The 21,147-nt window shown below is 36.5% G+C and overlaps 2 protein-coding genes across 17 annotated transcripts in view; one reads left to right on the plus strand and one right to left on the minus strand.

The window, feature by feature from the left end:
• Positions 1-20,146, minus strand: part of LOC105838501 (putative glutamate synthase [NADPH]) — a 40,462-nt gene extending 20,316 nt beyond the window's left edge. The window contains exons 1-3 of one of the 4 annotated variants that reach the window (XM_012684099.3): positions 6,648-7,186; positions 978-1,103; positions 264-394 (exon numbers count right to left, since the gene is read on the minus strand). In XM_012684099.3, coding sequence (XP_012539553.2) covers positions 264-394; positions 978-1,094 — 248 coding nt within the window. In that variant the 5' untranslated portion in view covers positions 1,095-1,103; positions 6,648-7,186. Of the gene's footprint in view, positions 1-263; positions 395-977; positions 1,104-6,647; positions 7,189-18,405 lie in introns of those variants that run through there. The other 3 variants (XM_036283256.1, XM_012684100.3, XM_012684102.3) reach the window with 3 other exon arrangements.
• LOC105838502 (protein retinal degeneration B) overlaps positions 1-21,147 on the plus strand; it is a 70,282-nt gene that overhangs the window by 9,784 nt on the left and 39,351 nt on the right. For 10 of the 13 annotated variants that reach the window (XR_004962318.1, XM_012684109.3, XM_012684107.3 and 7 more), the window contains exon 1: positions 20,609-20,820. The exons of 1 other annotated variant lie outside the window; for it this stretch is intronic. The gene's annotated coding sequence lies outside the window, so the exon portion shown is untranslated. Of the gene's footprint in view, positions 1-20,607; positions 20,821-21,147 lie in introns of those variants that run through there. 2 more of the 13 variants (XM_012684105.3, XM_012684108.3) reach the window with 1 other exon arrangement.

Here is a 21,147-nt window from a genome sequence, read left to right on the forward strand (position 1 = left end):
TTTGAATATATTCAATTTCAAAATTTTGCATAAAAAATGCGAAGTGATATAAAAAAACGGCACTGATATGAAACGTAATTCTCTGACTTCTATGACGACATTATGATCTGTGTAATTTAAGTTTGAAGTTAATTAAAATTAAATTTTTAATTGAGTGTCTTAACTCGGCTTGGATTAAATCGGACATCTCACGAGTGTATTAGAAGTTGTAAAGGTTCAGAAATTGATTCGTTAACAAGTATAGGATTCTGGGGTTCTCTTACCGAATTTCATTGGCATAGTAATCGTGCGGTATTGCGCAAAGCACACCAGCACCGTCACCAGTGTCGTTATCACAGGCGCATGCCCCCCTATGATTCATTCGCGCCGACAATGTCTGAGCATCTTGAACGATCTGAAATTCGCAGATAATTGTTCCCATAAATATGAGAAAATTGCTTCAATCCTTATCTTATCGCGTAATAAATGAAAAATCGCAAAACTGTGTATTAATGAATTGTTTCTACTCTGAAGTGGAAAAAATTTATTTTTTTCTTTCTCACTTGGATATTTCATCAGTTTACGTTCCGTTTAACTAATCGTTATTCTGCATTTTAAGCGGCGCTTATCTTTCACATTGCGCGCAATTCTATGTGTTTCGGAATCTTAATTCAATGCTATGTTAACCTTTAACTTCTTTTTTCAAACTTTAGGATATAGCAATGTAATTATTCTAAACTTTTTATTATCAATTCTTTTTTCTTTACATTTGTCTCTTAGAAATATCATTAATATGCCATATCATATTACTATTTTCCGCATTTAGCTGTTTGTCTTATCTTTACTTTTTTACTCGTACTATGATTAATGTGAATATAACGCAGTATATGAACGTACATAATAGATCGCAAAGATCAAACGCGCGTCACTGGAGAGAGACGCGGGTCGTTCTTTGAACTTTACAGGTAAAAGACAGACGAAGCTTAAAATTGACTCACCTTGTGCGACCTCTTTCCGTCAATGGCGACGATAAAACCAACGCCGCAAGCCTCTTTTTCCAGGGTAGGGTCATACAGACCTTGCTTGGGAGGCAAGGTCCACGGCTCGGAACTCATAATCTTAATCTGAAAAGACGAGAAAGAAAAAAATTCAGCAAAAATAATAAGAAAAAAATTTACTCCGATCGATAACTCTCTTAATTGTTCTTGAACTGTTTCTCTTGTTTTTTTTCTCATATGTAAACATTTTAAATAAGTGTCAACGTTTTCTTGATTTTAGGATATATTTTTAGTATGTAAAAAATATATAATAATTTGTCCTGATGGAAAAGAATTAGAGTATATTTTACATGATTTATGTTTCTTTGTTGCGAATTTAAAGTTAATTTTTTGCGATGTAAATAATTCTATAAACTGTTTTTGTATCGTGATAAAATTTTTTTTGAAATAATCTTTTAAATCACGTGTATTATCCATACTGACTGCGCACTTAACATACGCACGTAACTAAAATCAGAAAGACTAAAATTTTCTTTCTCATATCCAATATTAAAGTGCGCACTTGAGTTTAACGTTTTACGTAGGAAATAAAACTGCTCTATCATCCTTTCACAGATAACTTTACAATTATCATAATTCGTTAGTATATTTGATCCTCGGACAGATAAACTCGGACATGTTACGCGTTTACAGTTGCATATTTGGGGGGGATTTAGGATGGAGCGAGACGACGGGGGAGCCGCGGTATCGCCGGAGATTCGCAGGATATCGTATTATCGCCATTACGTAAAGTCTGTGCGTACTCATTATGCGTCGTCGACGTTGTCGCCGCCGCCGTCGTATCATTGTAGCGGCAGCAATGATGATCGATGTGTAAACAAAACGAAGAAAATACGTCAAAGAAGATCGTTCGAGGCGTGTTCACGTGGCGAACCCATGTATCGAGCGTGCGACAGGGGTGGTCAATTGTTCGATAATCTGCCTTGTCCTTCGTTTGCATCCCTTTCAATTTCATTTGCTTTCTTTCTTTTTGCGAAATCACACTCGAAAGATACGATTGCATAATTGTCACTGAAGAAAAAAGATCTTGGTAATAATAATCAAGTCTCGGTGAAATAATTTCAATTAAATGTTTGGTAATATAATCAAATATTTAGGAATATTTAGTAACTATATAATATTAATAATAATCGGTTAAACAGTCAACAAACGGTTTTTATTATAAATAAAATATTATTAAACATTTGTATTGATTAAACATTTAATTGAAATTACTTCACTTACAAAATTGCGTGACTTATCAATAGGCTTGATTATATTTTATTATTATCAAACTCCTTCTTCAGTGTGGACTTTGATCATCCGGGAAAGCACACTTGTGTGTGCGTGGTTTTTCAAGAACTCCGATTTCATTGAAACCTGACCGTTAGTAAAGAATAGTACGTGTTCTATTTTTCTCTGACCTTCTTTCATGTTTTTAAATTTTTTTCCGCTTTAACTAGATTATAATGTACTTAAGGTTCTCGTATCAAATTTTATCGAAATGATTAAGAGATAAATAGTGTGCACGCGCGCGCGCGCATGTTAATCTGATAATAATTATCAATGTTGCGCTTAAATAACTTAAAATTATCTAAATAAAAATAAAGTAAATTACACACTATAAACGTATCTTAGACAAAATAATTTAAATTTATCTAGATAAAAGATAAAATTATATATCGTTTTATCTAGATATTTTTTACATTACGGTTTAACAAAAGAAATAAAACCTTTAAGGTATAATTTAATTTATAAAAATAATACATTTATTTCTTTATTTTCTAAAAACAAAGAAAGTTTTCTTTAAATAATCTGGCATTTATTTAATCTGACAGGAAGTGTTTCTTTTTTTATTTGGATCTTCCAAGTAAAAACCAAAAGGTTGAAAAACAGAGGGAATACATAATTCACATATTGATTGACAAAGTTTCTTGTAAAAGTTTTCATAAATTTCGTATATTTTGGAGCAATTTTTATATTGCTCTACTATTTCTTCGATCTGTCATTGTCATTTTACAAAAGCTGTTACATCTTCATCTGTTACAAATGGTAACTTGGAGATTGAAGAAAAAGACAATACTTTATTCATTGTTCACATTAACTTAGATAATTTGAAAAAGATAACATCTTTTATTTAAGTTAAAAATGAAGATAAAACATTTTTTATCTAGATAATTTTTTATAAATAATAGCAATTATTGGTAATACATTTAAAAATAAAGGGTAAAAAAGGACAAGCGAGATAAAGATAGGTAAATATATCACTGCAATATTTTCAAATAAATAAAAGAAGTTATTTCTTAAATCACATTGAATCATTTTCTTTAAGAGACACTGGAAACTATTTTTGTTTTAAAATAGATTTTTGTCTTCGCTTATCGAAAGATAATAAAAGTCGAATAATTTTTGATTCAGTAATAGCTCATACTAATTCGTATTTACATAACGCATGAGATTAAAAAAAAAAAAAAAAAAGAAATGGAGTATGACTGGCTCAGATGATTTCTGATAAACGATAAACGGTCATAGATTATTACGTAAATATAGATTACAAGCTTGCGTGTTTATTTCGATTTGACGGTCCATTCAGCTGCAGCAAAATCTATTTGCTCGATTTCATGTCCAATTTCGCGTAATTTCGCGTGTACAATACGAAAGTCAATGGCCGAAATACGTGGAATAAAAATCAGACGGCGTCGTCCCGTTTAGCGTTAAACACGCGGCTTGAAAACGCGCCAAAGAATCCACGGAAAAAGCGGTAACGACCGACCGGCAAACTCGTGAAGGTTGACCACCTCTGTCGAGTACCTACGTTCGATAGGAAGAAGCGGAGGAAGCGAGCGAGCGAGCGAGCGATCGATCGATACGACACATACAGGGTGTGTCTGAAGCTCTGGGCGGCTCGGAGGATGCTGGATGTTTCCGAGGATCGATGTGCGAGGTAGCGGAGAATTTAAAAGGCTTAGCGAGCTTTTAAAGGCCATAAAGCCCATTTCTCGAGACTTAAAGAGGATTAGGGAAATGAACGATTTCGGGCGCGGCGCTATCTTATATCTCATAGGTACTTGTTTTTAAAGTACTTCAGAAGTGAAAAATACATTTGGAGTCGAGAGGAAACTCGTCACGTTCCGTGGTCATGCTTTCTGTCGTATAAGTAACACAAACAGAAAACACGCTTCCTATCACATAGGAAAGATAATGGCAATGTATTTGTGTGTATTCTTTCGAAGATTGACAGATAATATTAGAAGATAAAAGGATAAAAAGAGAGAGAGAAAAAGAGGCACAGATTCTCTTTATTGATATTTATGTAAATGCGCAACATTACAGCGACATGCTAATAAATTGAAATCGGAATTACAATTCTTCCCAGTGTACAGCACAGTTCTGAGATAGACGTTTATTTTGATGATTGTTTCACGGTTATTATAATAAATGGTTACTGCGCATGCTGAATCGAAGTGTGTTCTCTCTAGACCGCGCTAGTAAGGATCAGGAATTCACAATGGTAGCGTTCCAAAATTATCCTCAGGCTATTCCGGTCATTTCGGGCCCGGAGAGGAAGCGCGCTCTAACATTCGCAATAGTTATCGTCGAAATTGCGCTATATATAGTTCCGAATTAGAATTTAGCGTCAGCGCACGAAAAATGCGATAAAGCGCTGATTGATCACCCTTTCAGTTATATGCACCGCGACAAGCAGAAAATAGATACGAATGCTACAAAAATAGTTCATCACGTTTCAATTACGGATTCCTTGATGAATTATTAGTTTCTTTTTGATAAATCGAGAAATGATAAATCAAGAAATATTCTGGAGAGCACCTTCGAAAAATAATTACAATTTTTAATTATTTTCAAACGAAGAGAAGACTCTTTTATATTTTTAAAACACGCGATTATTAAATTTTTTATTTGCAAATGATTATTCTTGGTTTTCCGTAAAAAAAAAAGAAGGAAGCATTATTAAAAATTAATAGAACCGAATATAAAGAATGAAGTGGAAACTATTTTTGTACTCTATTATGTTATTCGAAAACAGCGATTTTGCTTACTTAATATGTCTGGAAATTGCTTGGCATATTTAAAGAAATTAATTACATTTAATTTCTCATTTAAATAGAAAATTTAGTGCTCTTTTTTTGTTTCTCTTCTTTTCTCGCGCGCGCATTCCGTCACGGTAGTGAAAACGTGATTCAAAATGCATAAGAATGCATGTAATAAGTCTATCGTGTTTTAACCTGTTCATTCTCGTTTCGAGACCAGTTTCTCGTCAAAGCAGCACAAAAAAGAGGGGAAGAACTCTAAAAGGAAGAAAAAAATTGCACATATGGAGGAACTTTATATGTCAGGACTGGGTTTACTTATGGGAGCGTTGGACACTTGGCGACCAACGTGCCTCTGCATACAGGGTGTCTATGAAGAATATTGTCGATTTCATTAAAAACAAATTCGAAATTGTACATTTTTTAAATATTCTCGCGGAGGTAATATTTTTTGCGATAAATTCTTTATATCCCAGTGAACACCAAGTAACGTAATGTCAACGTTATAATTTCCCACTCATGTACAATGTAACTGTTATTACATAACACATGTGTTATATTGAGTGAAAAATTATAACGTTGATGTTGGAAAATTATAATATTGACGGTTATGTTACTGTTAGTTGGTGCTTCCTAGGATTTCTCGGGAAGAGGTAATCTTACAAATGCTTTTTATTGCATCGGTATTATTAGATTAATTTTCAATTAAGTACTGCGATATTACTTTTTAATTTAAAAGCTGTGCTTAAAAAAGTCGCGTACAGCTTGAAAGATTAGAAAATGTATTTAAAAATCACATACAAACTATTATTTAGGCACTAAAAGATCCTACTACGATTGTATAATTTCTCCATTTAAATTGTATTACATAAATCGCGTTTTTATTACAGTTATTTCTTATAATTTCTTTCTTTAATATTCTTTTACTTTCCGCGACTTTCTCAGCGACAAATTAAAGTACTTCAGTGCAATTTAATTTTGGTATCCCCCGTGTAGGGTTGTAAAAAATGTTGAATAAAAATCATTTAAAAAAATGTTAAAAACTGTCATTTTTAATAACAAGAAAATTTAAAATAAAATACTCATCATATTTTAAATTCATAAATTCCATATGATGTATGTTTAATTTTGAGTTACATCGGTTGTGTTTATGTTTCAACATATATTTTAGTTATACGATATGTATATATAGAAAGTCAGTACGAATTTAGTACTTATATATTTTTGGAATGGAGTTAAAATCACGTATCTGAGATTTTCATCTCGTTACAGTTTTCCATCTTGATCTTTTTTGAATCTCATAGAAATATTTTCGTATTTTGAGAGTCGAGTTTCTCTCTTCACCCATCGAAACCGCCCTGATTCAATATCGAGTCACCCTTGATATTTTCGTTATACCTAGATTCAATTGATTTTTTTTAATGGAATGCAGAACCCTTCCCCTTCGGATTTTAATCAGACCGCTTCGGAAGAAAGGCCCGGGATCGCAAGGGGATTTTATCGCGAGCCGGCGCGCACGCGGCTTTGCACATCCTTCCTCGCTCCGATAGTCGACGTGGCGTGTATATAGTCGCTCTCTTACCGGTAGAAATTAGGTTCACCAGTACGACAAGCAGCTCGTTCCGAGAACGTGCACGTCTTCTCTCCCGTTGATCGGCACTCTTGTCAATTGTCAGTTCGATCAGTTATCGTCTATTTATCAATCGGATCGTTACATACACTTCTTTTTCCGCTCGGGTGAGAAAAGCGTCCCGTTCAAATGTTCCGCAAGACCGTTCACCGTGATTGTTCGATTCACAACCCTCGAACGACTTTAAGGGCTCAATCGGCACCACCTCCTTCTCGACACTGTTTCGATTCTGAGAACCACTGCGGCGGCACTGGGACGACCGTCCGGCGGAGGCAGAAGGGCGTTCTTAGTCCTGAATAACGACTTCTTTGCCTCCTCTCAGACACCGTTTCAGTTCCGAGTTCCCACTGTATGTCGTGCTGCGAGACAGGGAGAGGGAGATGGAGGAAAAAAAAGTGAAGAAACACACGAGAGCACCGACACGCGGTACACACAAATCGCGAGTCGGACGGGCACTGAGACGGCGGCGCTCGTATGTCGTTAAAAACCGAAAAAGCTCCCCCTTCCCTTCGCGCGACTCACCCCCTCTCTTCTCAGCGCCCTATGACGACGGCGGCGGCTGCTCTTTCTCTTTTTCTCTCGTCCTCTCGCTGCTCGACGCTTCACCCCATCGCAGTCGCACTCCTCGACGCGCGACGCGTCTCCCCCACCTGCCCTCTTCCCCCCCCCCTCCCCTCCCCGCCGGCGCGTTCTCTCTCTCCTTCTGTGCCAATGCGGCGCTTCGTCCCTCCTAATCCTCCCGGCGCTCCCGCGTCCCGGCGCGGCGCGTCTCTCGCTCTCTTGGCACGCCGACGAGTTCCGATGCAAATCGCTCCGGAGCGCGCTTCTGCGCGCGACGTCTTGAGTCCCCGAGAGAGGCGTCCGGTTCATTCAAGAAGAGCGAGGGAAAGGAAATAAAAAACGTCCTTTTCTTCTTCTCTTTTTTTCTTTGCCCTCTCCGGATCGACTCGTATCCCCCAAGCTGTGTTTAGCTTATTTGCGCGGCGCAATATTCTGCGCAATTTCATGCGGCGCTTTGTAAACGACTAATCGTTAAATCGCGCGAAGCACGCGACGAAGAACGCGTTGCACGCGATTGTTTATCATTCGTTCTTCACACTCGAGGTTCCCCCTCCTACTCCCGCTGCGAGTTCTGCGAGCCCTTTCGGCGCGTACGTGTCACGGGACATGTCGTCGCCTCGGAACGACCTCGTTCCGAGGCGTTTCTCGCTTTCGAATGTCTCAATCTATAAATTGTGAACAGTTTTTGTATATCGAGACCACATGTTCTACGCGTTTCTCTTTCGAGGAGTCGATTATCTTGGAGCGCTTGATCGTAATATTACATCATCTGAATTTTCGAAACGGTTTATTTTCTCAAGTTCCGCGATGGATTGTTTTAGAACTTGGAGAACTTTAGCCATGGGGTCGATTTAGAAATATTGTACTTAAAAATATTGTTTTTTGCCCAGCCTGCCGATCAAGCGTGACGCTCAGCACCTTAATCGGGCTCTAATACTTTTGTTACAATATACTGATAATGCTGTATATTGGTCATAGAACGATTGATAAGGATCCCCTTACACGTGCACTGTAAACTCGCAACACAGAGGAGCGATGCGTGCTAAACGTGAAACTTGCAATCGCAATCTTCGACGATAGCAAGTTTTATTTTTTTTCTATACAGGTTGTGTGTGTTAATGTCGCCATCATGTGACGAGGATGTGTCAACAATGTGTTCAAATAACGCGCAATAATTGAAATTTTAAGTGTTGAAAACGTAACGCCAACTAAAATTTATCGCCGTTTAAAGGCAGCGCATGGCGACAAGGACAAGGTATAATGAAACTGACTTCTTTAATATCATTTTATCAACTATTATACTTTTTTGTGATTTTCACGTCACCAAAACTTCATTACGAGGAAGACGTTCGTTGACATATCGACATGCCTCTGTCCACATTAATTTTGACCCAATTTTAATGGCCCTACAATTTACTGCACTTCAGCACTTAGAAAGTCAATCGTTGTTTAAACTTCGTTGATACATTTTTATTACATAATTTTATGTGGCGCCGATTCATTATTGCTGGAATATGAAAAAAAATTAATCAAAACTTGCCGAGTTATTTACACTGCACTTATCAGTTTACGTAATAATGCGATATATAAGTGATAATTGAAAAGATTCTGCATTTTACTACGAATAAAATTATCATTAAATAGCTTCATCATTAGATAACTTATAGCAAATGCGATTGAACGCACTAGTGCGCAGTGGTGCATATTAAAGCTTTCGAACATAAATCGACGTAAGATATGTATTCAAATTTAAACATATAAACGGGTTAAGCGAAACTAGGTCAATCATCGATATACGTTATTGTTCTGTGTGGTAACATGTATTCCATTATTTCAGATATTTGCATTTTACTTACAATTAGATTAGATCAGCGTACAAAAACTTCAATGCGCATTAGTGCATTCCAATCGAAATCGCTATTAATTAGCGGATAAATAAAATAATCTGATCGTGAACAAGCAACAATATATATGTAATTGTCCCACTGCATAATGTTTCTCTGAGTGTACTTTAAATGCCATAATCATATTACAATGATAGCTGTGCGTAATAACAAAAAATAAATAAAAAATAATGTTGAGAATAATTAACAGCTAACATCTGACAGGTGTTACATTTGATAAAAACGGAGTAAATAAAAATTATTTAAGATCTCTGTGTCTTATTCAACTGCAGTAAATACATTTATTCCTTAAAAAATTATTTGAAAACTTTTCTCTGTGTTCTACTATATTTTCTACTAGCATGTTATAATAAATGAGTTTAGCATTTGTGTTGTTAAAACAATACGAGCATACCAGGGCTATCAACTCCTGACGTCAGAACTAACAATAGACAAAATTCCTACCAGACCAATTTGGAGTTAAGAGGTAATTTGTGACGTCTAGTGCACTCCGTCTTGAGATTTCTCGAGCAAAACATGTTGTGCTTTAACTATTACGAACCATTGTTCAATCTGTACAAAGTAATTACCGTACCGTAATTATTTACCACAGAAGTAAAAAATTTTCAATTTTTCTTGGAACTTTACACATATGTGTTACTGCATAGTAGAAGTAGCAGCACATTTGCTGGTGCCTCTTTTCTATCGCATAATTTTTATTTTCTATTTTTTATTGTTACAGCTATTAATTTCAGATCTCAGATACTTGCAATGAAAAAAAAAAGTAATAATAATAATTATTATTTCTAAGACTTCCGCTGAGAAATTTCTAACAACATTGTACCTCTTTGTGGACGAAATTTCCTCGTGGGATTTAAAAAAAAAATGCGAGTCTCGTTATACTTGTCATTTGCAGCAGCAGCAGCAGTAGTAGTATGTTAACGCAGGTAAATAAAAACGCTGCCTACAATACAAGCTTTGCCGAGTTACAATTTTGCGTTAATAAAATTTAATTAACACGGCAGGATGTCTCATTTTATTTTATACTCATTAACGTTGCAACACGTTCCATATGTAAAGGAGGCATGTTGCGGGCACGAAACGCGCATCTGCGATTCCCTCTCTTCGATTCTCCTTCTCTATCCTCTTCCGCCCGACCTCGTTTACATTGACTAATTCGCACATCTGCGCGAAACAACGTCATTTATTGCCCTCGTAATCGTGACCGCGTCTGGTGCCTCTGCGATTCTTGATTTTTGTCAACGACCGATGAAATATTTCTCCTGGAGTTTCTTCGCACTCGCTTTACTAATTCCTCGTGTATGAAACTTGTTATCATATGCAACGTGTTATCTTATGATAAGTGAAAAAAAGAATCTCTAATCAATTTATGAGAGATCTGTATGCTCGGCGACAGATTGACTCATGTAAAGTGTCCGATAGACGCGTTTAGTGTAAATGGTGGTCAAGAGGATATGTCGTTAAGATTATGGTTTATGGGTTTTTAGCATTGCTGTGTTAAGAATGTTTGTTATCCGTGGAAAGTGGTGACAAATGTTAGAAATTTTTTAATAATTTTGAGATGATGATTTACGGTATGTACAAATGTTGGGAGTAAGTAGAAGATTTTAGGATGAACTACTGTGACTTGTAACAGCTCATATAGATAAAAGAAGAATGTAGCTTTACATCATCAGCAGTGTTCGACAGCTTCGAAAACAATGCGCTTCGTTCAAGAAAGCTGGGGACAAAGTACACTGGATACAAATGGTTTAACTCTGAGTTGGCCCGGTAGAAATGTCATCACTTAACGATGTTCTTTGTACTACAATTATATCGTAGGAAAAATAGACTTTGCGACTGATTCAGAAAGATAGGATTCTGGTATAGGAAATAAAATATCACTCGTCGATTAAATATTACATGAATTTTACATTGATAAAATTAAATAACTAACAAAATTAAATAATAAAAAGCAAGTAATTGACTAAATTAAATAAAAACTAATATAAGATTGATGAATCAAAAACAAAGTTTTTTTTAATCAAAAAAGTACCTAGTAATTGACACAATTTTGTCATAAGAAATATGTGTTATTATACTTTATTAATCGTGTGTGTGTATATGTGTGTGTGTGTGTGTAAGACATGTAATGAATAATAAAAAAATATGGCGTCAAATTTTGCTCGCATAAAAATTATTTTAGGTAGTTATATTACCTTGTTGAATTCACTTATTAGTAAATCATTCAGCATATAATCACTGAAGTTCTAAAACTAATTGTTATTGTGTAAATCGTAAATATCAAATCGTTCTATTATTAACCGACTGATATATACATTAAAATCAGACGCTATTGTCTGAATATGTAAATTGTGACTCCCACAGATATTTCGATCCGAATGATGCAAAATACACAAGGACTTTATAATGAAAAATTTCGATTGTGTATCTTTGTCAACTTGCTGAGAGATAAAGAATAATTAATAGACGTCGTTCAGTTAATTCATGTTGATTACATCACGTCATTCAATCGCGCGCTGTTTGTATTTCTCTCTCGACATTTATAAGAATGTAACCAAACTTGTTTTGTATTAATACTATTAATCACTTGTAAAAGGATTATATATTATTTAGCGTACACATTGATTAACATTGCAGTCTGTGAATCAATGTAAACACATGCACTTATATAATGCAGATGTACAATGATGATTCGTAAATATAATGATTTTGCCCAGGGTCTAATTTTCGATAATAGTGATAATCCTGAACATTCAGTGATAGTTTTGAACGTAGAACACTTATACTCGTAAATACTCTTTTATTTTATTTTTCACTTTTTATCTAATCTGTTCAGTTAGCAATTAAATCGATTAAGGCGGTAATCTGTTTTTTAAATTATTATATTTCAGTCAACTCATTTCCATCTCTCAGAAATCTCGGATCGTCCTATTTCTGTCGGATTTGTCGCGCACTGCTCAAGAAATGCAATCAGCCTCGTCATGCGGTTTGACGCAAATGATACGCGAACTTCGTGCAGTCGATAACACGATTGACGAAGAGAAAGATGGAAAGGCGCAGAAGTAGAGTAAGAAAACGAGAGGGATCATTAGATTTTACTGCGTACTATACTCACGTACTAATGCTTGCAGAGTGGTAGTAAAAAAGTTATCGGACGACAAAACGTAAATGCGTAAGCGCCGTTATTCGCGTGGCCGTTAGATAACAATTCTAATCTATAATTAGGTTACTGCGCGCAACGAAGAGAGAGAAGAGGGAGAGAGTGTCGCAGATAGAAAGAGAAAGCATAAAAAAGTCGCTATCAATCTTTCCGAGTGAATCGACAGAAAATATGCTGCGCATTGATAACAATATTATTTTCCGTAGAAAAAGTATGACAGAAGAGAAGACATAGTCGAATAGACTCGTGGTGTCTAATCGTGGGGAATATTGCGGAAATTAACTTAGGTATTTTTTAATCTACCTCCGATTAAATCTACTTTCCGGCATGATCAGATAAATATTAATCTGTTTCGATTGTTCAAGAGTACTCGAGATCACAATCAGGATTTGATATTTCATTTTGATAGTGTCAATTTTAAAGAGCTAAATGACTATGTAAATTTATTTTCTTTTACTTCGTTTTTTTTTGCTTTTTTTTCATTAACTTGACCCCAAGGATACTAAAACTATTAAATAATGAATTTGTTATACATTGCTGTGTAACTTTTCTATAATGCATTTCACACGGATAAAATATTAGTTGCAGCAGCAAAAATTTGTATAGCTAAATTTTACATACAATTGAAATTTAGCTATGTACAAATTCTTGCTGCAACTAATTTTTTCCTGTGTAATACATAATAAAAACAATTTAATATTTCATAAAACTCGTTCTCGATTCATTACTTTTTGGGAATAAAAAAGAATGAATCGATTTGTTGAAAAATCAATGTCTTAGAACGGAAAATATTTGAATTAATTATAAAAGGAATTAATACGATGAACGGCAAATGGGGGGAAGATAAGTGAAGAAAATATATTTATAATTAACAATTGTAGAGAAATGTGATTAACCTTTTCCGTACAAACAAAGCTATTTCAAGTTCAATCAATTTCTATCCATGGAAAATTTCTTGAAATTTCACTTTAATTAAATTATGCTATATTTTATTTTTTCCAAAAAGAGATATAATACAGACATTTGTTCTAGAAAATTGAAAGTACGTTCATGAATTTTTATAGAGCTTTTGCGCCACTTTAAATAGATGAAATGATGGTCGAACTCAAAATAGCCCTGTTGTACGGGTAAAGCGACGTTTTCCCTATTGTACCGTTTTAATCACATTATGGTCAATTTAATTAAATTGTCTATCTTGCAAAGTACGTTCTTCGACCTCGCGTGAAAGAAGGCCCCCCGCGACGACTGTTTTTTTTCCCGCTCGATGTCTCTAGATAATTGAAGAACTGGATAATTCACTGCTCTACAGAATTGCCCCCTTGGTTGTTTGACGTCAGTATCGCGTATCTTAAGGATATAAAAGTCGTACGTCATAGTTTGTCGTGAGATTATACAATCCAAATATGCTGCGTGTCGCAACGAGATGAGAGATTTACGCAAATCTGAGTCCTTCGCGGGTGGTTCCCTTCCATCATAGCGCGATCGGAATTCCTCGTAAAGAGCGGTCAAACGCGGGGCAGATAATAGGATGCACCTTCACGTATTTTTCGCGATACGCGTGAATAACATCGGACGGATAAGACGGATTAAAGGTAAGCGCGAGGAATGAGTGCGCGTCATATCCGTCGTTAACAGCCGGCGAGACAGGGGATAGTCAACTTCCGCGCGCGTCGGTTAATCATAATTCAAACATTCGCGTTATCTCGCGAGTGCCGGGGCGTCAAGCTGCGCCAAGAGTCATTATCGTGCCAAGGCCGACGGCGGGTGATCGTAACGTCCCGTCAGGGCTGGAAAGATTCCGCGTTATCGTTGCGAGTGCGCGATTCGCGTTATCGCGGCATCTTCGCATTTCCGTTATCGGGAACGAAGAGGGGAGTGGGGGAGGGTTGCAGTCACACGATGACTGCATGATTTGCACGCAGTTATCCGATTCGGGATGCGATAAAAGCCGGGGTGTTTGATAACAAATCCCCCCGCGTGCGGTACGCATGCCATTCTATTCCAAGGGAATTCGAGAATCGACGAGCGTGGGCGCAATCGGCGTTCGTGTCCGATCTGTAAACATTTTGGCAATGAATATTCCGTAATGAATATTTGGAATGCACGCACCGGAAATGGATAGCGATAATCTCGAATGAGCGAAGCGCGCGATAGACTTCTGATTTCTCGACGGAGAGTTTCTGATTTCCGATTAGCTATCGCGTTAGCCGCCGAAGTCTTATCACGGGGGAATATTCTTATGAAACGATCGATATGAATCACCAGCGGATTGGCTCTTTTGTTCGCTGCGCGTCTAACATAATTCTTCGGTAATTATGTATTTCTCGCTCAATCGTGTTTAAAGCAGGTAAAACGTGTCTGAAGACAATTGCCTTAATGTGCTGTATTAATTAGTGGTTGCATAAGTCGTTAAAACTACCAAGCGGGAAGACGAAGTGGCGGAGGATCGTGAGCTGAATGCGGCAGTGCGGCAATGTTGTTTGTCAAACGTGCAACGTGTTCGAATGTAAAAAGATCGTTTCGTTCGTGAACTTGTGAAACGTAAGCACAAAGTAACAGAACCCCAATTACACCGCGCTCATTTCCATACACCGCTTTTGTTCGTTATTCTAGAAAAGAAACTGACATTTTTTAAAACTGTAATTCATAAAAGTTAACGATACAATTATCACGGTGCAATTATCGCGCGCATTACCTTGTACGATATCATTTTCGTGTTAACTTGATACGGTTCTTAAATAAGTTCTTTAATTAGGGAAAAAATAATTACGCGCTAACGTTGTATGTTATACAAGAATATGTATGTTGTAAGCAGAAAATGTCAATAAGCAGACATGCCAGAAGTAAAACGTAACCTTTTCTGCTTTACAGCAAGAGTGAGTTCGGTTACTTAATCTCGGACATTTTTCATCTTTAATATAAAATATTTCCAGGTGCCGGTGGATGTTAGGAAACGCTATGCGGTCTTATTAAAATGCAGGTACTGCTATTAATAAAATTTTTATGCGGCTAGACATGCGGCCGGTTCGTGCAACCGACCCGCGCGAGGTCGGTAAGTCTTAAAGGAGAGCGAGCGATATCGTGGAATAAAACGCGGATCGATACGCGGACACGTCGGCCGATGAACTGGCGCTTAGGTCCGATCAAGAGAAAGAGAAAGACAAATTTAACCGTTCGTGATCGGTGTGCGCGCAAAGAAAATAACACATGTAAATAAATTACATGCTGCACGACATTTCGACGAGCGAAGTAGCAAGGGCGATCCATTGAGTTCTTGATGCTTCTGTTGCTCTCCCTTAATCGCAACAGTGAACGTAATAATAAGATCACTGATTGTTGAAATTAATAGAGTTTGGAGACTCGGTTACAGTTTCATTCCTTTAGCGATGTACAGTACAGACAGAGGAGGCGATAATAATGCGGTTCCATTTAAGTTTTGTATAATAACTTTCTTAGGCCGGTATTCATAGTCGATTCTTATATCAAGACCATCTTAAGCAGTATCTTAAGATGCTAATATGGTTTTGGTTGGTAACATCTCAAGACAGTACTTAAAACAGTACTTAAGGTTTCAAAAGAATGGACTATGAATACCGGCCTTAGGCTGCGTTCCAAAATGCGTTGCCAATACTGAAAATCTATAGTACACGTAACGTTAACTGTTGATTTTCAGTGATTGGCAGTGTTTATCGAAATGCAGTCTAAATAATAATTAATATTTTAAACTGAAAACTTAACAATTGCATTAGACAATGCAATCATATATATATATTGTTCGATCGATTCTAGATTCAAAGTTATAAAATAATTATTGCTTAAAATGTTATTTATAAAAATGTTTTTGTGACTCAAAGTTATAAAATGTTTATTACTTAGGATAAATGTAATAAAAATAATACTGCATGATAAGTAAAGAAAAACAGGTGTGATAATATGACTCATCTACACAAAAATAGATTTAAAGAATTGTTTTAAAAAATGATGATTTTTGTTATACAACTATTTACTTATTTTGTAGAAAAAAATTGCAGAATACGTGTAAATATATGTACCTACAGTCTTCAGTGTATAACAGTATTGAAAATTTATAATACACATGTAATGTCAACTATAGATTTTTAGTAGAATTAGATTAATTTTTTAAAAATTCATGTCACTTGAAAAGAATCTAAAGTTAAAGCCAAAACGTTGTAGTTTAACAAAACTTATTAATCAATTAAAAAAAAATTTTATCTGTGTACAATAAACCTAATCCTATCGAAAATAATTATTTTAATGTAAGATTTCGATATAAAATTTCGAAAAGAAAGCTGTATTATATTTAAAATATCAGTATGCTTACGAAGCTACCTTAGCAAAATTCCATGTTATTGTTTTACTTTGCTCAAAATATGTATAGCCGAATAAAATATTAAATAATAAAAAAAAAAACATTTAAAGTATATTTATATTCGTGTGACTGTACGTACAAGTTTAACAAGAATGAGGAAGTATGTAATTCAATGTTAAAACTAAGTGCTAAATAAAACGTATCTCGAAAATTTTTAAAAAATGCTCAGAAGTAAAAATGCCATAACAAATATCGACTATTGTATTAGCATATTAGCGCCACAGCAAAAATGGGTTGTTAAGGAAATGCATTTTATGGAACCAGGAAATATGAAACCAGGTTCCATAATCGTTACACGGAGAAAATGTTATAGCAAAAATTACTAGATGCGATAGTAGCTACGGAGCATAGAAGAAATTTCAGAGAATTATACCATAAGTAGTGTAAATACTAATTTGATGAAAAATATAGTAACATAGTAAAATTTTCCACAATTCCTTCCTTGGTCTGCGCTTACTATTTACCATAGTAATTACTACTATAAAATTTTCTCCGTGTAGAATTCATTAGTTAATATAACTTAATGTAACGAAGATATTACGGCTCGTAAAATCTACATATATGTATATCGTAAGTTGTATATACAATGATTCTAATACCACCTTTCTTTTTATTCTTCGCTGGAAAATAGATGGTTCACCCGATCATTAAGCTACACCGGAAACGACATTGCCCTGTTCTCATTTTTTAGAACAAAAATAAATTATTCCTTATTACGCGCTTCTTTGCTTTCTGTTCGATCTTCACAATGTTTAAATGTTTCGATTTTTTTTTTAAATTTATTCGCCGATAAGGTCGTCGATAAAGACGAAGAACTGCGCGACAAAACGCATTTCGTGATAGTTTTACGTGTAAAAATATTGCGGAACGGGAACGATTCATGAGTCACCGAAAATTACTTGAATTCACAGTCTCTTGTGGTCACGACTTGTCCTTCGGCGATAATTTGCATATTAGGATGGGTCCTTCATTTAAATTGAGAATTCGGTATAATTCTGTTATTAAATGTCAATATAGTTACCGCGACGGGTATTTCGCACAGACATAGGATCTTTCTCTCTGCTATAGATTTTTTCCTTCCTCCTCAGCACTATCGATTTTTTTAACGGTGGTATACCGAAGTGTGGGTGGGTCATTCGTCACGACGAGCGTAAATGTCAGATTCCTGCGGGGTCACCAGGGGTATCCCCGAAATCGCCGGGATGGGGACGAGGAAAAAGAGAAAATCGTTTCTCCGTCGCGAAGAACCTTATTATTGATAGCGGTTCTTCCCCCAAACCACCCTTTTTTTCTCCGTCGTGTCCGTAACAGTATGTAAATTGAAATGTCTTTCGAGCGTCTTGATGCCCCCGATACTCATCTCGCCTTCCTCATTTCCAATTCTGCGCGTATACCTCGCCGGATCACCCACCGACATTCATCTTCCGGATATATTGAAAAATATTGTAAAATATGCTGAGAGAATAAGGATTCTCGCGAGACCCCGGGATTCATCCACGTCACTCTCTACCTCAAACAAGAATCAACTTTAGGAATTAACCTTTGACATCTATATGCCTCCCATGTTCGATCTCATTTCGCGTATGTTTTTTCTTTTTTCTTTCCTTTCCCCCGAATCTCGCCGCGGCTTCGATACGTCGCGTCGCCGCAGTTCACCCCGGCGCGAGAACAAGGGCACACCCGGGGTATTACCTGCGTCGCCGAGAGGATCGATTAGGAGTGTGGTGGCCCTGCTCCGCCTCCACACGCGCTGCGCCGCCCTCGGCTCTCTCAACTTTCGCGTCTCTCGCGTGCACCGGTTCGAAAAATGACCGACCTCGCTCGCGAGATGTCTTCTTTCGAGGCACCTGCCGCCCTTTTTTTTTCCCTGCTGTCGCTGTCCTCCGGAGGAAAAGCCGCTCGCACACTGAGACCTACGTTCCCTTGCAACCCGGCTGTAACTGGCGGATTTTCATTATGACGACGACGACGCGTGACGACAAGGCTAGACGACCAGTGACGTAACTAGAGCGATAAGGGCGCAGGGGCGTCCGTCGCTCGAGGGCACCCTCACTTTTTCTCCGTTCTTGATCATAAATCTTTGCTCGTTGTTGGTAACACAATTATGTTTCTTGTAAATCGACGAATGTCGCAGATACGAGCCTTAGGAGGTCTTTTAATTAGTTTACAGTTGCTTTTCTTCGAAAACCTCGTAAAGATCTCATAGTTTTTAAAATATGAACGATGAAAATAGTTTCACAAAAGTAAATATCTTTTTTTTTTGAAGTTTTTTCTTCATTATTTGCAGAGGCTTTAAAAAATTGTTATAATCGTGTTTTACGTTATGCTCTTATCTATGATAATCTGTATTTATTGAATTATAGAAGGCATAATAATATAACATTAAAATAAATCTTTTAGGTCTGTTTCCACCAACATAGATTATCTTTAATCTCGATTTAACTTACTCTTTATTTTTTTTAGAACTAGAATAAGATAATAAGTTAAACCGAAATTAAAGTTAATCTATGTTGGTAGAAACGGGCTTTAGGCTTAGTTTTACACTTATTGTTAGTCAAAGTTTAATTAATAACGTCCAATAGAAAAACTTATTGTCATATATAAAGCAAATTTTTTTTATTGGACATGATTAGTTAAACTGTGTTTTTAAAAATTAAGTTGTGAAACTGGGCCTTACATTTAATTTTGATTGTTTTCTTGTGAATTGAACGGTACGGAGTCGTCATGGTGGGTTTTGAATGAAACAGCTGACACGCCGGCGCGACCTGCGTACGCAGCGAATAATCATTGGCCGCTTCTGTAGTTGACCTCTGAAATTGTCCACGAATAGCGTTACGAAAACATGATATTGTGTCATCAAATACTTATCATTTATTTAACGCTGTCTTGTTGCGAGACTTCCATTTATTGCTTTCGAAGGTATCTAACCAATTATTGTAAAATATTGTGATGCTCGATTTATTTTCTATGAAGCAAAGGAGATTCAAGGATCTAAAAGAATTGAAGAATTTTAGTGATGCAAATGTTCAACGAATTTAAGGCCAAAAAATCGAAAAGTAAAAAATAATGTAATTAAAATTTATACATATATACAAATTCAAGAAATTTTATAATTATATGTATTTATTTATAAATATATAGGGTGTATTGAAATTTGCGGATAAAAATACTATAGTAAGAAAGTTCTTCCGAAAAATTATGTAGTTGCTTGTAAATTTTTATAAGAATTCAAAGCTAGTCAATCAAAGATTACGTTTAAATAGTCATCGGCTCAATCTGATGCACTTACGGGCATGCGACTATCTAAATGTAGTTTGTGATTAGCCCCAACTTTATAAACTTTTATATCTCTAAAAACTACTGTTTAAATAAACCTTTACAACTTTTATTTTATTTTCTATAAATAAGAACTTTCTTGCTGTATTCTTATTCGCGAATTTTAGGATAGGTAGTTTATAAAATATTGTTTATAAATTATTTATAAAATTTATAAAATTAAAAAAAAATTTAGAAAGCAAAAATTGAATAATTTCGAAACTGAGTGCTGCAAGCATTCGATGAACACGAAAGAACGAATTTTCACGATACTGAAGCCACAGATTCAAATATCGAGAAATAAAAAATGTTTACAATTAAGGTCTACACACACATACACACACACACACGAAATTAAAAGTGTAGAAAATACATCATATTATAGAATCGTTGAATATGAAAACTTGAGGATATTTTAAAGTTAAATCGTATAAACATTCGAGACAAATTCAAGATGACCCCGAAGTCGAAAGTCCAAAGTTCCGAGAGATTAAAAATATCAGGGTTTAAAAGATTTTTAAAACGCTACATACGGCACTGCCGTGTCTAATCATAACGCGCAGGCGTCGGACGAAACTGCCTTATCAACCGAGATGATATCCCAACATTTCCAACACGCAGAGTCTCGCCTTGGTCGCGTCCGAGGAGTCGTCGCGTGAAAATGCCGGGGAGCACTTTGCCTGCGACCGCACGATCGTCGCGCGTGATCGTACGCGTGTGAATCCCCGCGAGTACACCTGCGATCGAAGCACCTGATCGGCGATCGGAGGAGGGAGTCCACTGATAAAATCGGTAAGTCGACGATCGATTGGCGCGTCTCGGGCCAAGTGCGTATAACCGAGCGACAAATCGACTGCTGCGTATGCCTGGCGCACGAAACTCCAGGAAATTGTCGGCGAATTGCGAAACGGCGCGGGCTATCGCGCCGTGCGGGGTGAAGATCGCCGAACAATTTGATAACCTGCGTTCCGGTGATCGATGATGATGGACAGTGACGTACGAAAGGATTAGAGACGGATTAGGAACGGAGAAGGGAGGGGTGGCGGGGACCTAAAGAAATTGAAAGGAAGGGAGGGCACGTGTGACAAATATGTAGAAAATTTTGATGTAGAACATGAT

The sequence above is a fragment of the Monomorium pharaonis genome, chromosome 2 (assembly GCF_013373865.1).
Source record: "Monomorium pharaonis isolate MP-MQ-018 chromosome 2, ASM1337386v2, whole genome shotgun sequence".
NCBI classification, from domain to species: domain Eukaryota; kingdom Metazoa; phylum Arthropoda; class Insecta; order Hymenoptera; family Formicidae; genus Monomorium; species Monomorium pharaonis.